This window comes from Echiichthys vipera (assembly GCF_963691815.1).
Source record: "Echiichthys vipera genome assembly, chromosome: 7".
NCBI classification, from domain to species: Eukaryota; Metazoa; Chordata; class Actinopteri; order Perciformes; family Trachinidae; genus Echiichthys; species Echiichthys vipera.
The window spans coordinates 22,960,556-22,979,939 of NC_139832.1; the positions used below are offsets into that span (position 1 = coordinate 22,960,556).

The 19,384-nt window shown below is 40.4% G+C and overlaps 1 protein-coding gene across 2 annotated transcripts; it reads left to right on the forward strand.

Annotated features, from left to right (window-relative positions):
- Positions 1 to 6,178: 6,178 nt before the first annotated feature.
- Positions 6,179 to 19,294, forward strand: phrf1 (PHD and ring finger domains 1). 2 transcript variants are annotated; one of them, XM_083916581.1, is made up of 19 exons: positions 6,179 to 6,258; positions 7,140 to 7,275; positions 7,435 to 7,581; positions 7,922 to 8,118; positions 8,267 to 8,350; positions 8,478 to 8,611; positions 9,457 to 9,548; positions 9,887 to 10,083; positions 10,381 to 10,513; positions 10,668 to 10,795; positions 11,012 to 11,205; positions 11,379 to 11,501; positions 11,920 to 12,074; positions 12,668 to 14,579; positions 14,681 to 15,915; positions 16,136 to 16,212; positions 16,609 to 16,704; positions 16,842 to 16,970; positions 17,105 to 19,294. In XM_083916581.1, the coding sequence occupies exons 2-19, from the start codon at positions 7,188 to 7,190 to the stop codon at positions 17,261 to 17,263; spliced, it is 5,280 nt and encodes a 1,759-aa protein (XP_083772707.1). In that variant the 5' UTR covers positions 6,179 to 6,258; positions 7,140 to 7,187; the 3' UTR covers positions 17,264 to 19,294. The 2 variants fall into 2 exon arrangements, with proteins under 2 accessions (XP_083772707.1, XP_083772708.1); XM_083916582.1 differs by having other exon boundaries at positions 16,609 to 16,689.
- Positions 19,295 to 19,384: the final 90 nt, after the last annotated feature.

Below are 19,384 nucleotides of genomic sequence, written 5' to 3' on the forward strand. Positions count from 1 at the left end.
GAGATCATTCGCAAGAGATGACTATCAGTCTATTTAGCTCTAAGTACCTTATTGATAGTTCATTGTGTGTTTATGTTACAAGTAAGGAATAGTGTCTTATTTTATTAGCACCAGAGGAAATCTGAGAACATTGTGGTCTTTCCTTAAAGTTGATAAATGTTCTCGCAATCTCTTCAATTTGCTGACAGCAAAACAACTCCTTATTTTGTTATATTCTATCCTTTGTTTTTACAAATCAAACCCTGGCATGGTAGGATAAACACTCAGTTGGATTAAGATGGCTTCTGCCAGTAGTAGAAGTAAAGCAATACTACATTGTATAACAATACTGTTACAAGTATACTGTAAGTCCTGCATCAAACCTCTTACTTAAATAAAAGTACACAAGAATTAGCATTAAAATATACCTTAAGTACCAACAGTAAAAGTACTCATTAAGCAAAATTACCCATTTCAGTATATTATTGGATATAATAAGTGATGCATTAATGTGTTCATCGATGTAATGTTGCAGCTGCTGGTAAAGGTAATTCTAATCATCTATATCTTAACCTCTAATACTACATACTAATGTATGAGCTATCTACATTCAGCATCAATGTTCTTACCCTAGAGGAGTTAAACAAGTATAATATGTGCCTCCTAAATATAGTTGAGTATTAAGTAGCATAAATACAAGTACCTCAAAATTGTACTTCAGTATACTTGAGTATATGTATTTTGTTATTTTCCACCACAGGCTTCTGCACAACAATGTTATCCTCCACCCCTTTCCTGTTTGTTTACCCTGGAGAGTAAATATTCTGGCTGAGACACACACACACACACACACACAGAGAGAGTGACGTGAGCTTCTCTTGTGCTTTGGCTAACCCCTGACCGAAACCCTATGGATTTCTATAAATACTCTTATCTGGTCGGCCTTGTAGGTATTATCCCAAGAATGCGCATATTTTCTTTTATTTCAAGAAATACACACATTCTGATATGAAAAAGAATCAAAAATATCATTTTTCAACAATCATTTCCACTTTTTGTCATTGTTGTTCACGCTCAAGTACGTGAGATGCCCAGTTTGCATATTATGTCAAATTAGATATTACTGAACAGATTTAGAGCTGTCTGGCTTGGCAGGGGTTAGATAAGCTGCAAATCCTTGTTTAGTTCCCACTGTCTGGACAAGCCCAGTGCATGGTGCAAAGCTGACACCTATCTGTGGACATGAAGGCTACTGTATGTACACCTAAAGTCAAAATACTAAATATTTGTATTTCCCACATATTACCATCACGCTGGACATAATGACCTCTCATAGTGAAGGGGAAAAAAAAGTTATATTTCAGAAAATCATTAAATCTAAGGATTAGATCTAAAGATCTAAGGTCTTATTTTCAGTTGACCTCAGGACATTGTTGTATAATCCCAATTATTCTTCATGCAAAGTGAAATATATCCAACCTCGCCCACTTCAAATCTAAACCCAGAGGACTTGGATCCCATAAACGGGACATTAACAGATTATGATAATGTTTTAGGACACCACGCCGAGGGGAATTATTATTGCTCGTACAATGGCACTCCACATGAACTCATTCCAAATCTACTTAGGAAGGCGTGGGATGACTGTAAAAGGAGGTTTGCGAAGCTCAGCGTTTGACCACTTTTGCATGAAAACTGATCGCTGCACATTTACAACAGGCAATGAAAGAATCTCCTTGTTGTTGGACGAGAGTGACCGTCCGCAGGTCCACATTATGATGATGAATGTGGGCCACGAGTTAATGAGTCTGACATACTGCACTTATCTATTCAGCTGTGTCACATAATTAGTCATTATGCACTGACGGGAATGGAACATCCTCACCGGTACCAAGAAACACATTATATAGTAAAACAGAAAGTAAGATACATGATGCCACAATTGATTTGGGTACAAACTTTACTTCTCACTTAAGGGATACCTTTTTTTACAAACACACATGGTACACAATATGGACTTTAGATTTAGATTTTCTTACTTGGGAACAAACTTGTAAATAAGAAATAAGGAAAATCTGCTTCTACCAGTGTAAATGGGTGGACACATTACTTTCTTTTTTTCTCTCTATCCATTTAGCTCTAAAAAAAACCCAAAACAAGTTCAGTGTCTTTAATGCTCATTGTTAATGGAGGGCCCCTAATGAGCCTCTTCAGGAGTCCCTGGAGGGCCGCCCTGACCTCAAAATGGGAACCAGTATGATGATGATGATGATGAAGATGATGATGAACTTCCCAGATAAAACAGAAACTGAAAGAAAAAACTCACCAATAGTCTTGACAGTGGGGCTAGAGGGATCGGCTCTATAGGAGGTCATGCAAAAGCCACTGGCCCTAAATAAGGAACACTATGTGAAGTGAGGAGGAAGTAGGCTACAGTGCACATGGACACCGCTGGGAGGGCGGTCGTGTTGAGCAGGCCTGTCCCAGCAATGTGCACAGGACACGATCAAAAGACTGCGTGTAGATCTGTGGGTGTTTGTCTGGTCCGGGAGTGGCTGGCCTTTGGACGAGCCAAAGAGAAATAGATATGAAGTGTTCCCAAAACCAGGTTAGCCGCTGTCACACGCACAGTGGAATTGACAACTGGCGCAATGTGCGTTAGTCAGTGGCTTACCTGCTTTTAGACCTCGATTATTACACTGGCATCCATGAACACAATCTGTGGAGTAACAGACAAAGAGTGTGTAACAAATACATACATTAGACATAGTCAACGTGGACAGTGGGGATTAGTGGTGTTTATTCTGTTCACATCACTTTCCGTTATTTCAATGAATGCGCACATAATTAAATTAAATAGATAGAAATTCAAATAAATCGACAAATCTCTTAAATCCCCTTTCGTCCCAACGCTGTAACAAAGTGTACTGCAGAGTAAAAAAAAAAGAGAACGTTATTGCGCCTTTATTGAAATGCTTACAATTTCAATTGTCATGAAAAAGTTCTAGAAATAAAATAAATACATCTGACAACTGTCAAAAAATATCTAGAAAAAGGACATTGAATCACACGTCGTATGCGACCCACCCACCCACACCATATAGAATAAAGAATGAAGAATAGTGGCAGATAAAGGGAGCTCTACTTACCAGTCTCCAAGTTTTCTTTTGGATTAATTTTAAAAGAAAAACAGATTTAAATGTCCCTGACAGGACCCTACCAACCATCACTCCAACTATCCTTGTGTTTTTTTCCTCTAAAATAAATCCCTGTGCATGGTGAAAGTTAGGTGCATTTTATAGATATAGTAGCTTACACCGACGCAGAAGTTCAGTTCACTTGTACTACCCCTACCCTGCCCACTCCCCTGCATCTGCAACCCGACCTGGTTATGCAAATTTCAAACGAACTGACATGGTGCGCAACCAATGGGATGCCAAATTGAAGTCTAAGGCCCCGCCCATTATGGCTTATTGACCAATCAAAATGTGTTTGAGGTGGGTTTTGTGAGGTCAGCACGTTCAGTTGACTACGAGAGTTATAGTTGGGGTGCGGCGCGTTCAGTTCTGCACGTCGTACATTAGGGATAAACCATTCACTTGTTAACTGCTTCCCTTCCTGGCCCATTTTTTTTGCAAACATTAACGCGACATAAATGTGTTGACCTTTAAATAGACGTTGCGTGATGCGACGGCCGCTGCTGGAGGTGAGATAAGGGTGCGTTAAGGCGGTTTGGCGGGCCAGGGACGCCCCTACCCCTACAGTGTGAAGTGGTTGCACTCGGCTCACTTGTGTACAGTGTTGCCATGAGCAGAGTGTGGCTGTGCACGTACCAAGGATGCAGCATGACAGGCTGATCTGATGATGACGGCGAGGAGGTGGAGGAGGAAGAGTTGGGCGATGATGATGATGATGATGATGATGATGCACACTCTATTATTAACGAAGTGAGAGTTTAGGACTCCAGGGCAATATTAATACATTGTAGAGTGTCAAGTTGTAAAACTACAATTTGGGTTTGAGTGTGTTTACCCTTTAAATTTCAACATCATATGGAAAACCATCAATTCAGAAGCATGCAATTCTCGATTATATAATTGCAGTTTGCAACCTTATCATAGTAAATAGCAACACCATGTATATATTATTATTATTATTAACAATTTTCATTAAGATTAATCATAAAAGACGCTGCACCATGAACAAAAATCACCTTATTGAATTGTCCCTCCACACCACCCCCCTTTTTATTTGAATCTGTCAGCTGGAACATGATGTTCTTTCTTTGTGTCTTGGATATTATCAAACTTTAAGAGTTAAGGGAGGCTTTATATAGATTTCTTCTGATTAGTTTATAGACTGACAAAGCCCTGTCAGATTATTCTCAGCCAGGATACACATAACCCCATGACATAAAGTAACAAATCAGGATTACATTTGATTATGTAACAGCTGTTTTTTTGGCCAATTTAGTCAGTTACCACCAGGGGGCGATAGTGACCCTGTGTTTACTGTGTGGCTGCTTGTGGCTTGTGACAGGTGCCTGTTACAAGGGAATAAGTGTTATTCCCTTGTGAACCTACTGAGATTTTTGGTTGTGTTTTGATGTTATGATTGGTACTGAATGTGAAATATTGTCATGTCATAAATAGCCTCATTAGCACATTAATATTCACGATCACATGCGTCTCAGAGGGCACTTTATTCAAACTTCAGTAATTTCCTTCAGTATTTTTCCGACCATATCATATTTGGCCTATATTCACTATAAAGTTGAAATGTTAATCAGCTAGAAAAAATATATAATTTTAGTATAGAAAATATTGACCTAACTAAAAACAATAGCACCACAAAACATTTGATTAGTTCGTGTTTCTATCTCGTGCTAGACCGTGTGTTTGAATACCTCAATTAGACATGATCTAATAGACATGAATAAGATGAAACAAGTTAAGATTTTTTTTAAAATCCTTTATTAGTCCCACAGTGGGGGATACAGCAGCAAAAGAGGATAGTGCAAATATCAAAAGCATCAACAACAAATGCAAAATACAAGATCTAATAAAAGCCTATGCACACAGCAAAAAACAATTAACAGTTAAAAACTGTAAAAAGAGAATAAAAAAGGTAAAGTGACAGTAAAAAACAAAAAGTGATAAATAAACAGAATGGACTGGTCATCAGTGTGTGTGTGTGTGTGTATGTGTGGGTGTGTGTGTGTGTGCATGCGTGTGTGTGAGAGTGTGTGTGTGTGTGTGTGTGATAAAAATGAGAGAATAAACAAAAACCTTTATTTTGAGAAAAAAAAACAGTGATCAAAATTGGAGAACAGTAACCATTGTGTCAGAAGAGAAGATTAAAACAGTGTTTTCTTCAGGCTATAGGATTAAAAAAAAAAAGGAAGTGTAGAGGCCACAGCTTTGAATGACTTCAGCACATCTGCGCCCACAGGACATCACTAGTTTCTCACACTGGTCTGCTTTGATCTTGGTCCGTTCTTCTTCAGTCTCTTCCACAGTTCAGTAACTGTAGTGGGTTTCTTACACATTACTTTGTTGCCAAGGATTTTCCAGAGATTCTCTATGGGGTTTAGTTCTGGACATTTCATTGTTTCAATATTCTTAGCTTCAAAAAACTGCTTAACCAGTTTTGCAGTGTGACAGGGAGCCTTTTCTTGCATGAAAATTGCAGCTGATTGGGAGACATGTGCAGTGGAGGTTTTGCATGTTGCTGAAGGAGGTTCACACAAACCTTTGCATTCACCCTGCCATGTAGCTGTACTAGAGGCCCAACTCCTGCTGCAGAAAATATCCCCCAAACCATGACACTTCTTTAAACACTTTGGATTCAGTCTTTTCCCAGTCCTACGCTGGTCACAATGTTTCCCATCAGACACAAATAAATTGAACATACTCTCATCATTGAAGTCCCTCTGGAGCAGTTCTCTGTCCACACAACATGCTCCTCAGAAAAGGCAAGTCTGGCCTTTTTATTCTATAGTTATATTATTAATTACATTTTGGAATGACAAGGTGATGTGTTTGTTATTCCTTGAGCAGAGATGGATATTGGTAGTATATTAATATTAATATTAATATTAATATTATACACGCCTATGCATGTTAACTGATACAAGTAAATAAAGGAGTACTGTCACTTTAAGAGTCATGGCTGCCTGAGTGCACTCTGCCTTTTCCGTCTCTCGCCAGCCGGTGGTGTCAGTCAACAATCGTGGGGACTTGATAGTACTTCAAAAAATACCTCACACTACTGAATAGGGTAGGTTTGAAACAACTACTAAATATTCGAATATGACATTGCAGTCAATAGGATTAAAGGAGGAATTTTTGTTAATTCCCTCGCTGACTGTGTGTGTGTGTGTGTGTTTCAGTGCAGAGTCTGAAGAAGCGTGTCTCGTTATTTGACGTTGGCTAAATGTAGCTCTGCTGAGGCTAGCTAACACGCTACACTGAAGCTAATGTTACTAGCGTCATTTGTTCATCTAGAACAGCATAACAGGCTAGTCCCATAGTATTGTCAGTGCATACACATTGAATCTATATATGGACATATACGGTGCGTGCATATTTGACCTGAGGCGTAGACGAAACACTCTGTTTGGTGCCGAGCTTCCTTCTTTGTTTACAAATGTAGCCGCAACATAGACTGCAGGCTGCTGTTAGCCAGCAAAGCTAATGTAAGTCAAGCTTTTACAGTTTGTCTGCAAACAAAACAAGTAAAAGAACAACTTCGGTTTATTTAAATCTGCTGTATTGTAGGTTTTGAAAGATTCGCGACGTCCAAAATGTCACTGTGGTTAGTTAAGACAGTCTTGCTCTGTTCACGGTGACGTTAGTCATTGCTACATCACATATGGACCAAGAGCACCTGCTTGATCATCAATATCCCTATCTGCTTAAGGAGGCAAACATATCACCATGTCATTACATAAAGTTGGTTGAATACCTTTCATTCATGTCCTGTCCTCAGTGAGTAGATTGGTTTACATCATCGAGGCTCACATGCCACCACCACACTCAGTTATTCAGTCTGTCGAATCAATTGTGTCATTGTTTCAACTTGTGTACAATAAAATTCTGGAGATTTTGTTATTCAAACGCCATCTGCAATTCTGGTCTATCCTCTAACGACTCCTTTAGAGAAAAGCTGTCAGAGATATTGTTCAGCGGTTTTTCTGATGGTCAACCATGGATGAAGATGACAGCCAAGATGAGCTGATCAACCGCAGCGCATCCCACAGCAAAGGGAAAAGACCGGCGTTGTGGGCCATCTCAGGTAGCCTGTTTAATATGTTTATGATCTATGATTATAAGATCATAAGCTGACGAATGAATGAGTAATTTTTTTTCAGCAATTTGCATTCTCCTCAATGAGAGTATAGTACAAAACATACCTAAAAGCTTGTAACGCCTCATGCATTTGTGTTCCTCATAGATGACTCAGACAGTGTTGAAGCGGAGTCTGAGGAAGGAGAATCTGACAGTGGTGAGGGAGAAGAGGAGGATCACCTAAATGGAGAGGAGGAGGAGGAAGAGGAGGGGGATGAGGAAGAAGAAGAAGAAGAAGGGAATGAAGAGGATGGTAATAGTGACTGACTTTACAAGATTATCGTAGAATCATTCTTTGCTCAACTTATCTGATTTGAGGTTTGTTTAATTACAAAAAAAATGCTGTAGTCTGTCACTTTTAAATGCTCGAATCCAACCTACATAAAACTGGACTTTTTTTTATCATTTAAGAAGTCTTAGTTATCCTGTAGAGTTGAAAGAGTTAATATAAGCTTCTGCCCTGCACTACACACGTATGGCATGAAATGAGTTTAAAATGATTTGCCTTTTACTTTTTGTTATTCTGCACTATCCTGCATAAATATAGTATGTATAGTATATTCACTCATTAGAGTTCCACCCACTTTGGTCAGATGAGGAAGAGGAGGGAGATGCTAAAGCCAAGGATGGAGCTTTTGGGACGACCTCTACTGACCTCACAGTAATGAGCTCGGATGAGGATGCAGAGAAGTGTCCCATCTGTCTGAACTCATTCAGCAGCCAGCCTGTTGCCACACCAGAGAACTGTGAGCACTACTTCTGTCTCGACTGCATCCTTGCATGGGCAAAGGTGGGTCCGACTTCATGTTGTGTGAACACAAAGCACTTTCTTAGAGAGCATGCTATATCCTCTGATCATCTGTATATGCTCTAAAAAGCATCAGTAGTAGAGGAAAATGAATGGCTAATTTCCTACGTTTTTGTTCTCTGCTGGTTAGAATGCAAACTCCTGTCCTGTAGACCGCATTGCCTTCAACAGCATATACCTAAGAAAATGTTTCGGAGGCAAAGTGAAGAAAATGGTGAGTGTGGTAGTTTTCTGTAGAATTACTTCCGGAACATTTATTAACCCAGTTTACTCTATATACATTTATGTTGTGTGGACTAAATTTTATTATGTGGCATTTTCGTGATGTCTCCTTCATTCAGATCACAGTACAAAAGCCTGTGAAGGAAGGGGTCGAGGAAACAGTAGATTTGGACCTGGAACAGACCAGCTGTGAGGTGTGTGGGGGTAGTGACCGTGAGGACCGCCTCTTGCTCTGCGATGGCTGTGATGCAGGGTGAGATGGATGTTTATGTTTGAAATAATCTTTCTCAGTGCAGGGTTCCTACGGAGTATGGAAAAGTGTGGAATTTAATTGGAGAATTTTCCAGGTCTGGATCAGTATGAAAAAAGGGAAAAGAGTTTGGAAAAATGTTTGTTTAGTTTCCAGACTATTAATCTCACTTTCTAAAATGAAATATATTAATATGTACAAATCAAAACAAGTTTACTAACACAACATAGCCGACCTGTAGATGATATGAAACTAATCAAGCTGGCTGTAGAATGGTGTTGGGTTACCATGGTTACCGTTCACCATGTGACTGCGATTCTCATTTATTGATTTTTTTTCCATACATTTTATTCATGATTTATTTTACTTCTATTTATTTACAAATACTGTATGTTTCTGATAGCCAAGAAAAGACTTATGTGTTCTTTTACGTACACAGTTATTCATTTTACTCTTTTGGCATTTAGCTTGAATAAAATGCTGTGCATTGAACATGTCTCGGTTTGTTCATTCACTTGACTGTATTGGCACTATGACCTACAATACGTTGGTAAAAATGTCTCTAATTACTTGGCAACATAATTGCATACACAGTCAGAATTTAATATGCGTCTTAAAAGTTGGATTTTAAAAGCATTTATTTACATATGAACATCTAACAATTGTTATTCAGATGTTTAATGCTGACTGAAAAATCCTCAGAAATCTGGAAATTTGAGTCTTGAAAAGTATGGAATTTTGAAATGGAAAATGTGTAGGAACCCTGTTAGTGTGTTGAAAGAAATTTTTTGCCTTTATTACAGCCTTAAATCATCAGATACAAAACTGTAAGCCTTTATGTGCCATAGGTATCACATGGAGTGTCTCACACCACCTCTTGACTCTGTTCCTGTGGAGGAGTGGTTCTGCCCTGAGTGTGAAGCTAACAACCGTCAATCCAGTAAGCCTTTACGTTATTTGCCTAAATTTCTACTTGCTCAACAATATTTTGGACTTGGTAATCGAGTACAGACAGGACTCTGAATGTTCCTTCAGCTCATATACAGTATTTTACTCATTTCACTAAGTTGATGTAATTTGAAAATGTTACCATGGTTTTTGTTTTGTTTTGATTTATATTTTTTCTTTGTGGATTTGCTCCTCATTTTTTTGACTCTTACAAATCTACATATTTGCCTTTAACTCACTTCATTGTATTACAAGTGGCCATGTTTTAAGATTAGTTTGCACTCATTAGCATCTTTTTAAAAGTCAGACATTTAACTCTTTTTGACCCAGGACGTCCAGCTGAAGAAGTAAGTGATACAGAGAGCCTACCTTCTACTGCCTATTCTGCCACCAGTCGCTCCCAGTTCGGTGCTGCAGGTCCCACCAGAGCTATCGCCCGAACTCAGCAGAGCGAGAGGGTTCGAGCTAATGTCAACCGGCATCGCATCACACAGGCACGCACGGCACGCACGGCACGCACATCACAGGTTTGGCATGAGGCGTGACGCTTCAGTCTTGGCTTACTTTCTAATTTAGGCAGGCTGGATCTTGCAGAAATGTCTTATCGTGTAGATTAGATTTACTCAGCAACATTTCTGACTCAATTAGTCGCAGGTTTGGGTAAATTTACGTTACTCGAGTGTTACTGAGAAATGATGGCATGTATTTTTTTTTATTGTGTGATTTGTGATTGAAGTGCTTGTGTTAACGAGCAGTGCATGCACTTAGGAAACAGTGATTTGTTGAAGTGAACCAATGGAGTAAGGCAATTTTTTTCTTATTAGTTGGCTCCCACGTATATGATTCAGTCCACTTGGCTGGATGAGACTATTAATGCTGTGGTGGCTGGACTCAACACGGCTGTGTATATACGGAACTTCACATCTCGTGTCCCACCTAGCCGCAGGCGCAAGACCCGTAAGTAAGCACACACATACAAATTCAACACAGGAGGTTAACATAATCACAAGCACACACCCGAACATATCTAGTCAAAGGAAAAACAAGAGATAGCTATGAGAAGGATATCCTGATGTGTTTGTGATTAGGAGTGACTTTTTTGATTGAACAGGAAAGCACAGAAAGGTCAGAAGCAAGAAGACATCTTCTGCTAAAGGTAAAACTGGTCAAGTAGCAAGTACAGGAGTGAAGAGGAGGAAGCGGAGAGTGAGGAGGAGGACAAAATCCAGAAAAAAGCTGGTGAGTGTGTCATAAACATCAGTCATGACATTTAAATGATTGGTTGTAAAAGTTGCATAAGATGTATCTAACAATGAATTTGAGCCACAAATAATTAATTTATATTCTAATAATGAATTGATATGAATCATAAATATTTACTTTGTATTATTTGTCTTGTAGTCATAAGATGCTTTTCTCTCAAGATAAAATCTATACCTGTATTTTTCCCACTAGGTGTTGAAAAAGACAGTCACTCCTCGAGGCCGTATTGCTAATAATCTAGGAATTGTAAAGGACAAGAAGAGCTCTTCGCTTCCCACAGTATATCGGCCATCAGAGAATACGCTAAGCAACATGCGATCTGACATAGGAGCTGCATCCCTCTCTATTTATGGAGATCCATTTGACCTGGATCCATTTGTGGATCGGTAAGATAACTTGTGCATATTACCTATACACTGAAATTCTTTCCGCATAATGTGAGCATGCTTTGATGCTATACAGCATGGATGTGTGATACAAATTGTTTTTTGCAATAAAAGTAAGTATCTGAGCATAAAATGTTAATTACTAAGCTACTTTACGGTATTTATTTGACCAGTGAGGAGGAGGAGCAGCAGGCCCGCATGACATCGCTGTTGGAGGCCAAGCGACGAGGAATCTCTAGCTCTGCTCTTCGCTCTCACCAGCCTGTAGCTCGACCAGTCACTGCAAGCCTTTCCAGGTAACATCCCCTTTTTACCATGATGTGTATGTTAGGTTAGGTAATTGAGTAACATGTTTCTGGTTACCAGTCCATTACATGACCAAGGATTTACTACAACATGGTATAAGAATACAGTGGTTTTAATTGTCCCCAATTGAAGTTATAATGACCCAGAAATTGGCTAATGCTGGCAGGTAGAAAGTTAAAAGAAAAAAAAAATGTAAATGGGGAGCACGTGCATGACATGATAGACAATATTTGGCTTTCGATTGTATTTGTTTTTTTCAGTTTTGCTAAGAATTGAAAATTATGGGCAGATTACAAACACAGAAATGATAAACAACCATCCCAATGTCTTTGTGATATGTGTTATCTTGCTCAGTGGATATTAAAGAAATATGGATGATCTAATGAAAGGTTTGTTTTGCTGTTCCAGGAGAGGTATGGATATGCCCCAATCAGGAGGTGTTGTAGAGGCAGCTCCTGTACCCGACCTCTTGGGCAGTATTCTATCGGGACAGAGCGTCCTTTTGATGGACAGCTCAGATATTGTTATTAATCGAGATGGTTCCCTTAAAGCTACAAAGCCAAGTAAGTGTGTGTGGTAAAAGATCTGGCAATTTCTTACCTCTCATGATGCTATTGATAATATAGCTATACATCAAGTCCAGCTGTTGAATACAACACAACCTAAATAAATTTAACCTGACTGCTTTATGAAAAATCCACATCCAGTTGGTGAATATCAAACTTCACACTATCTTCAATCTGGTGATAAGTGGCCAGCAGTGGTGCATGTGTTTCCCCACATGGGCAGTGAGTTATTCCTCACCCATTCTCAGCTGATTCTGACTGAGCCTGCTGCTGTCACCATTTCCCATTTTCTGAAGTCAGTGTTATCTGCCAAGCACAGCAAAATAATTTAGTTACTCAACTCTTTATATATGCTAATCATTTGTACATTTATTATTTTTTTTAAACATTTTTTGGCAGTTTTCCATTCCTTTCATTATATAGGACAGGCAGGAAATGAGGTGAGAGAGAGAGGGGGAGACATACAGCAAAGGGCCGTAGGTCAGAGTCGAACCCGCTGCCTCGAGGATCATTAGCCTCTTTACATGGGGCGAATGCTCTAACCACTCAGCCACCGGCAGCCCCTCATTTGTACATTTATTGTGTTACAGTGATGCCATCTGAATTAAACCCAGGTTGCAGCCATAGCTGTAGCTCAGGAGACGTAAGTGCCCAGATCAGCCCGGTGATGTCACCCAACCAAGGAGAAAGGTCTCCCTCCCTCCACCACAATGGAGATTTACCAGGATCCTCCCATAGCTCCATGACCAGACCTTTCTCTCAGAGCTCATCCCGTTTACTTCCATACATGCCCTCCTCAGCCAGCCACATCCAACCATCTTCCCCTTCTGATGTTCCACCCCGAGGTCATCCAAGTTTGCAGCCACCTCCTCCAATCAGACCCACGCACCATCTTGGTCACCGGAGAACCAATGGAGTTGAATCCCCCAGCCCCTCCTTATCCACCCATCCAACCCTAGACTCCAACTCCAAGAGCAAGGGAATGGCCTCCTCTCAATCTCAAACTAAAAAAGCACCTACAAAGCCCATGTGGGTAGACGTGTCGGTGCTTCCGAGGATACCAAAAATAAAAAGAGAGACAAGTGTTATCACAAATGATGGCATCAGTCAAGGTGGCAGCAGTGGCAGCAATAGAAGGGGAAGTGCTAGTAATTCTACCAGTAGTAGTAATGGTTACGGCATGCCAGAAACATGCATGAACAGCCTTGCTGGGGACAAGGGAAGGCAGCAAAGTGTAGACCAGCAAAAGGGCAGGTCTGACAGTCAGGCCCAGAGGCAGAGGCCTGACAGAGCCGGCCCGTCCTCAGCCTTTTCCAACTCATTCTCCTCTTCCTCCTCCTCCTCCGCTAGCTCACAGCCACATTATCCCTCGTCTTCTTCCTCGTCTTCATCAGCAGTGAGCTTCCGCATTAACTCCAGTGGGAACTCCTGGCAGTCAAGGCGACAAAGCAGCTTGCCTTCCTCTTCTGCTGGAGGCAGTACGCAGCCACCTAGAAGAGAAAAGGAAGATGCAGCAAAAAAGAGACAGCTGCACAGGGATAAACAGATGCTCCTGGCATCACGTATGCTGGTCAATAAGAAACAAGAGAGTAATAATATCTACGATCCCTTTAATCCCACTCTGTCAGAGAGTAGCAGCTCAGATAATGAAGCTGAGAGCACAAACCTGTATGGTAGCTCCAGACATGCCGCACGTGAGGGGAAGGCTCCTAGTTCAGAAAACAAGAAGGCTTTAGTGCCAAACAAGCAGGATTGGGTTCCTGTGAAAACGGAAATGGAAGAGATTGAGGTCTCACAGGAAGAACCGAGGAGAGCCAGTGTTCAGGAAATCACATCACCGGAGGTCAGATTCCCAGAGGAATATGTCAAGGTAGAAAAAGAATCTAGATTAATAGACGCTAAGAAACAAACACCATTACTTGACACTAAAGTTAAGAAAGAACCAGGGTTTGATGATGCAGGGGAACCTGAAAGTTTTTGTCACAGTGTAGAAACCTCAGAGTCGGAGACAGCAGACACAACACCACCCGTTCAACGCAGCCTGGCTCTTTTAAAGACTGAGAGAGAGACTCTAGAAGAGGAGAGTGGACAGAGTGTTGGAACTCCCAGCAGTGCTCCCCGTGACCGTAAGAACGATTCATCAGCATCTAGCTTTGTTCCCACTAAGAAGAAACAAAAGCCAGAAACCAACTTTGATTCCAAATCCTCTCCCAAGTCAAGAGATTTGGGCCATAAGAAGAAGACTCTCCAAGCTTCGAAGGAGAGAGGCTCTAGCAGTCCAGAGACAGACAGAGGCAGGAGAGGAGACCATCATGCCTCAGGCCAGGAAGGCCGGCATAAAGGAAAGGAGAAGGATAGAGAAAAGAGTTCTGGGCTTTCAAGGTCCAGAGAGAGGAGGAGGACACACTCCAGTTCCGAAAGCTCTCAGTCCAATTCCCCTGATAGGACTCGTAGAAAGAGACAGCGGTCACGGTCACGATCCAGAGACAGGAGGCGATCTAGGTAATTATGTAATATTTTGTTCAATATTCCTCGTATCAACTATTTAGTAACCATGATTTTAACATTCAGTTAACGATTTTGTCTGTCATGTCTAATTTTAGGTCTGGCTCCTCCTCTAGCAGCAAAGAGCTTTTAAGGAGGATAAGGCCTAAAGGAAGGAACAAGGGGAGAAATGATGGCAGAGACTGTGATAGAAGACTGGTGTCAAAGGGCAACAGACATGGTCGGTCTCACTCAAAGTCACAGTCAAAATCACGCTCCAGGTCCAGATCCAGATCTAGATCAAAGGACCATAAACGCGGTCGGTCTCGTTCAAAATCCCGGTCCAGATCCAGGGAAAGGAGGAAAGACCCCACCCGACTGCAGCAGTCTTCTCTCTCCTCCAGAGACAAGGTGGAATCACGGCCCATAGACAAGAGGAGACACAGGTCTCGATCCAGCTCAAGAGAGAAAAGGAAAGAAGAGGGATCATCAAACATAAGTTCTCAGAAAACTTCAGGGTCTTGTGGTTCATCCTCTAAAGACACAAAACGGTTACAGGACAAGAAAAATGAGAAGGATATCACTCGAAGCTCCGTCAAAGAGGAAAAAGTTCCCACAATCAATAAACAGAAGACGCCCCACTATACTGATAAAGTTATAAAGACAGGTGAAGACCTCAGGGCAGACGACCAGGTCACAAAAGCAGAAATTGCAAAAGAGCTGAAGGTTGAAAGAGAAATTAAAAAAGAAAAACAACAATCTCTTGATATGTTTGAAGATTATTCTATTACTAAACTAGTTAAGAAAGAAGAAACTGATAATGATGCTTTAATGGAAGGCAAAAGCATAGATGCGGAGGGAAACAAAGAAGATCCCTTCAAGACTGAGTCTTTTGAAATCAAGACTGAGACTTTTGAAGTCTCCATAGCTAAATCCGAGCCAGGCTCCCCAGAATTACGCCACTCACCCCCTGTCACCTCGATTACTGCTCTCACCACACCTACTACAGCAGATAGTCTCCAGGACACTGTCTCTCAGTCTCGCACAGAGTTAATGGCCTCCAGGGAACAATCAGACACTCTAGGGTTGACTGTCCCTGTAAAGCAGGAAGTTCATCAACCCTCAGACTCCGATGATGACTTTAATGTGGATATTATGTTAGACAACCTGGACAATGTGAAGTCTGAACGTTCAGATGAAAGTGGTGTATCCATCAAACAAGAGAAGGGAGTAGAGGAGGGGAAGAATGAACAGTTGTCGACTGTAGTGGGAGTGAAATCCAAGACTCAAGTCAAGAGGGTTACCTGGAATATACAGGAGCCTGAGGGGCCTCAACCAGAAAAGTCCGCAAGCAGTAAGTGTCGCTGCTGGATTACACCATACTGGTTTTTGTTTGCTGCTGACATAGCTGTAAATAACAAGAGTTAGATGCACATTGTGATTCTAGATCAAAATTCACACACAATTACCTTTTTTTCTTACATCCTTGATATTTTGTGTTGCAAGCAGAGGCCAAAATATATATTTTGTATCTGGCTCAGAGCTAAATGTTTTCTGTATTCTTTCTTGCATAGAGCTGGCTCTATATAAATTGAAGCTGAAGCAGGAAGGGGCTCGTAAACCTTCTTCAACAGTCCAGACAGTCAATCAGGTGGGACCGAATCACTTGTTACTCGAGAGTTAATATTTCCAGCAACTGGTATTTTTGGACACCAAGCGTTTGATATGATTAAATTGCCAGAGGGTGGCAGTGTTTGTCTTGAAATAGCAAGCGTATTGTCAGGGTAAAGTCACGTGATAGAAACTGAAACTGAAGCATTTTCAGACAAAACAAAAGTAAAATGCACCCTCTGAAAATAATAACTGTCTACACATTTGATGTGATAACTTATTGCCAGCTAAGTCCTTGTACATGTAAAATGGAAGTCTCTATAAAGTTTTGGACTGTTAAACTTTTAAGTTACTTAATCAATCTCTTAGTTTACCCTTGGGTAATCTTTAAGTCTAATCATTTACTCATGATCCATATCTCCCTTGACTTTCACAGGACATCACAGGAGCTGTCAGTCGCCCCTCTACCTCCTCTAGATCTGACTGTGTACAAGGAGAGGCAGAGGATGGGGATTTGGTGAGGAAAGACCAGGTGAATCTGGCTTTGACCTGAATATCTTAAGGAACCTCATGTTGTCTCTGGTTTATATTTAATATTCTAACTCCTTCTTCTACGTTGAGAGAATATTTGTGGACACTAAATCATGACATTTGTCATTTGTTCATCAGTATTTGAAGAAGCTGCACATGCAGGAGAGAGCTATAGAAGAGGTTAAGCTCGCCATCAAGCCTTTCTACCAGAAGAGAGATATCAACAAGGATGAATACAAAGAGATTCTACGCAAAGCAGTCCAGAAGGTGGGTTCAAAACTTTGCCAAGATACCGAAAGTTTGGTACAGACCAGCAACCTAAAGCCCTATAGTAATGAAACAGATTGAATGAGTGTTTCATGAGAATGTATATGTAATTAATTTGTATTCCTGGTCATCAGGTGTGCCACAGCAAGAGTGGGGAGATCAACCCAGTGAAGGTGGGCAATCTGGTCAAGGCATACGTGGACAAATACAAACACGCTAGAAAACACAAGAAAGGAGAGGACTCAGGGCAGTCGCAGGAGGCTGAGACCACAAAAGCCTCCGATAGCCCGTGAAGAGGCGTGATTACAGGCAAGGAGAGCCACACCCATTGCAAACACTCGTTTTACTTTGTGTCCTACCCCTGGGTGTTATCTCAAACTCTCTGACAAATCTAATCTAAACGGTTAACTAAGATTTGCTCAAAGCTTCAAGTTGGAACGTTTTCTATAATGTTGAGCTTTATATCTTGAATTTGAATTCCTTGAATTTTGAGGACAAATGTTCTTTTTGTTGATGTTCTGTGCTTGGACGGTCAGAGATCTCTTTATGTAATACAGCTCAGAAACTTAATGGAGAGACCTTGAGGTTGTGCCTTGAAGAGGCAAATCTAACAGATCCTCCCATTGAGTGATAAATCAGGTAGCTTCCTCCACAGGCATGTCACCGGGAGGATGCAGCGTGGGCTTTGAGTTTCATATGGCTGTTTTGGTTTTGTGGGAGTGAAGGGGTATTTATCAGTGGCATACCTTTTTGTTGGTTAAGAAGTGGTATACAAGTATGCAGTGTATGCATATTTAACAAGTTTGTCACATTAAGGAACAACACTCTTATGCAATATTTGTAGAATATTTATCAGTAGAGTCATTAAACCATTTTAGATTTTGTTGTAAATAATATAGATTTGATATATCCATGTATGTTTCTTTAATCTGTGTTGCCTGTTGGGCATGACTGACATAAATGGTTCTAGATTATAGAGTTGTTTGGTTGATGTTCTGTATTTTAAAAAAAGCCTCTGCTAAATGTCTTCCACATCTCTAATATCCATGTCCAATGAGCTACATCTAGTCCAGCGTACTACAGGTGATTTCTGGCTCAGCAGTTTGAAATGAATAATTGGGTCACTTCTCTCAACAGCCTCTTCTTTTTAGGCTTTCCATCTCAGCGTTATCCATTTTTCAACTGATCACTGAAATGTAGAAGACCAGGGAATCTTTTTTTGTTTTTCTGCCAAACTAGGAAAAAAGAAAATGAATAAAAATGCACAATTTCCCCTCAATAAAAGAGATTACATTTGTATTTGGACATTCTGTTTGAAACAATGGAGACTGCTGCTCTTCACAATATAGAACGTAGTATAGATTTTATGTGCGGGTGAAAGGGGTTAAACAGGCAAGAATGTCAATGTCTATATTTTGTCACTATCTTACCTGGTGCTCTCATGTCCACTGACATTTTGAACTACAGTTTTTTTGTATTTGTTTATTAATAAGTTTTAGGCTGAATTATGGCATAATATCATGGTTTTGTGAGATCAATTTAAAGTCCATATATAATAAAAACAATGAAACATCTCATAAGTCACTGCATTTTCAAGTATGATAGAAGTAAACACATGCCTTTTAGTTGGAAAACTTTAAAGAATTATATTAATTATGACTACTTTGTTAATGTAAACCTCACTCTAAATAGTATTCTTTATGACTCTGCATTGCTTTATTTAAAGAAGCTGTACTCAAAATACTGAAAAAGACAGTGGGCTGGGATTGCCTTTACATGGCTCCCTCAGACGTCCCCCCAATATGTGAAATACAAATGTTTCTTCACGGCCACATGCACGCACGGCCCAGATTGATTCCAACACACAGATGGGAGAGGGAGATCATTCTCTGCTCAGGACACCATGACTCCATTATATCTTTACAAAGCAGATATTTGTTTGCTGTTATATTAACGTGTTGAGTACAGCTCCTTTAACAGAAATGTTGATGAGAAACTTAATTCTGCCTATCCCCATTTTTGTTGTCTATAGTAGTTTGTTTGCCAAATGCAACGACTGAGCAGGTGGGTGATGATTTGCTTTGCTGTTTTGTCCCTTTTTTAATGTAGCTTTAAAAAGAGTCTGAAAGAGTCTACAAAAAAACAGGTGCTCATCTTTATCTGAATGTATTTAACTTTTTTCCCCACATTTACTTGATCAGACATGTCAGGTGTTTCTAAGGGAACAGAATGGAGAATAAATCACTGTGGTAAATAGGGTTTTGTGTCAATTTAATTCAATTACTTGATAACCTGATTTTTTGGGCTTGAATGAGAATCATAACGATGGCACTTTCTTCTGCCTGTTACCTTATGTCTTGGTGTTGAATTTCAAACTGAGCCACTGTAGACTGAAAGCAGCCTCTCCTTAGTCA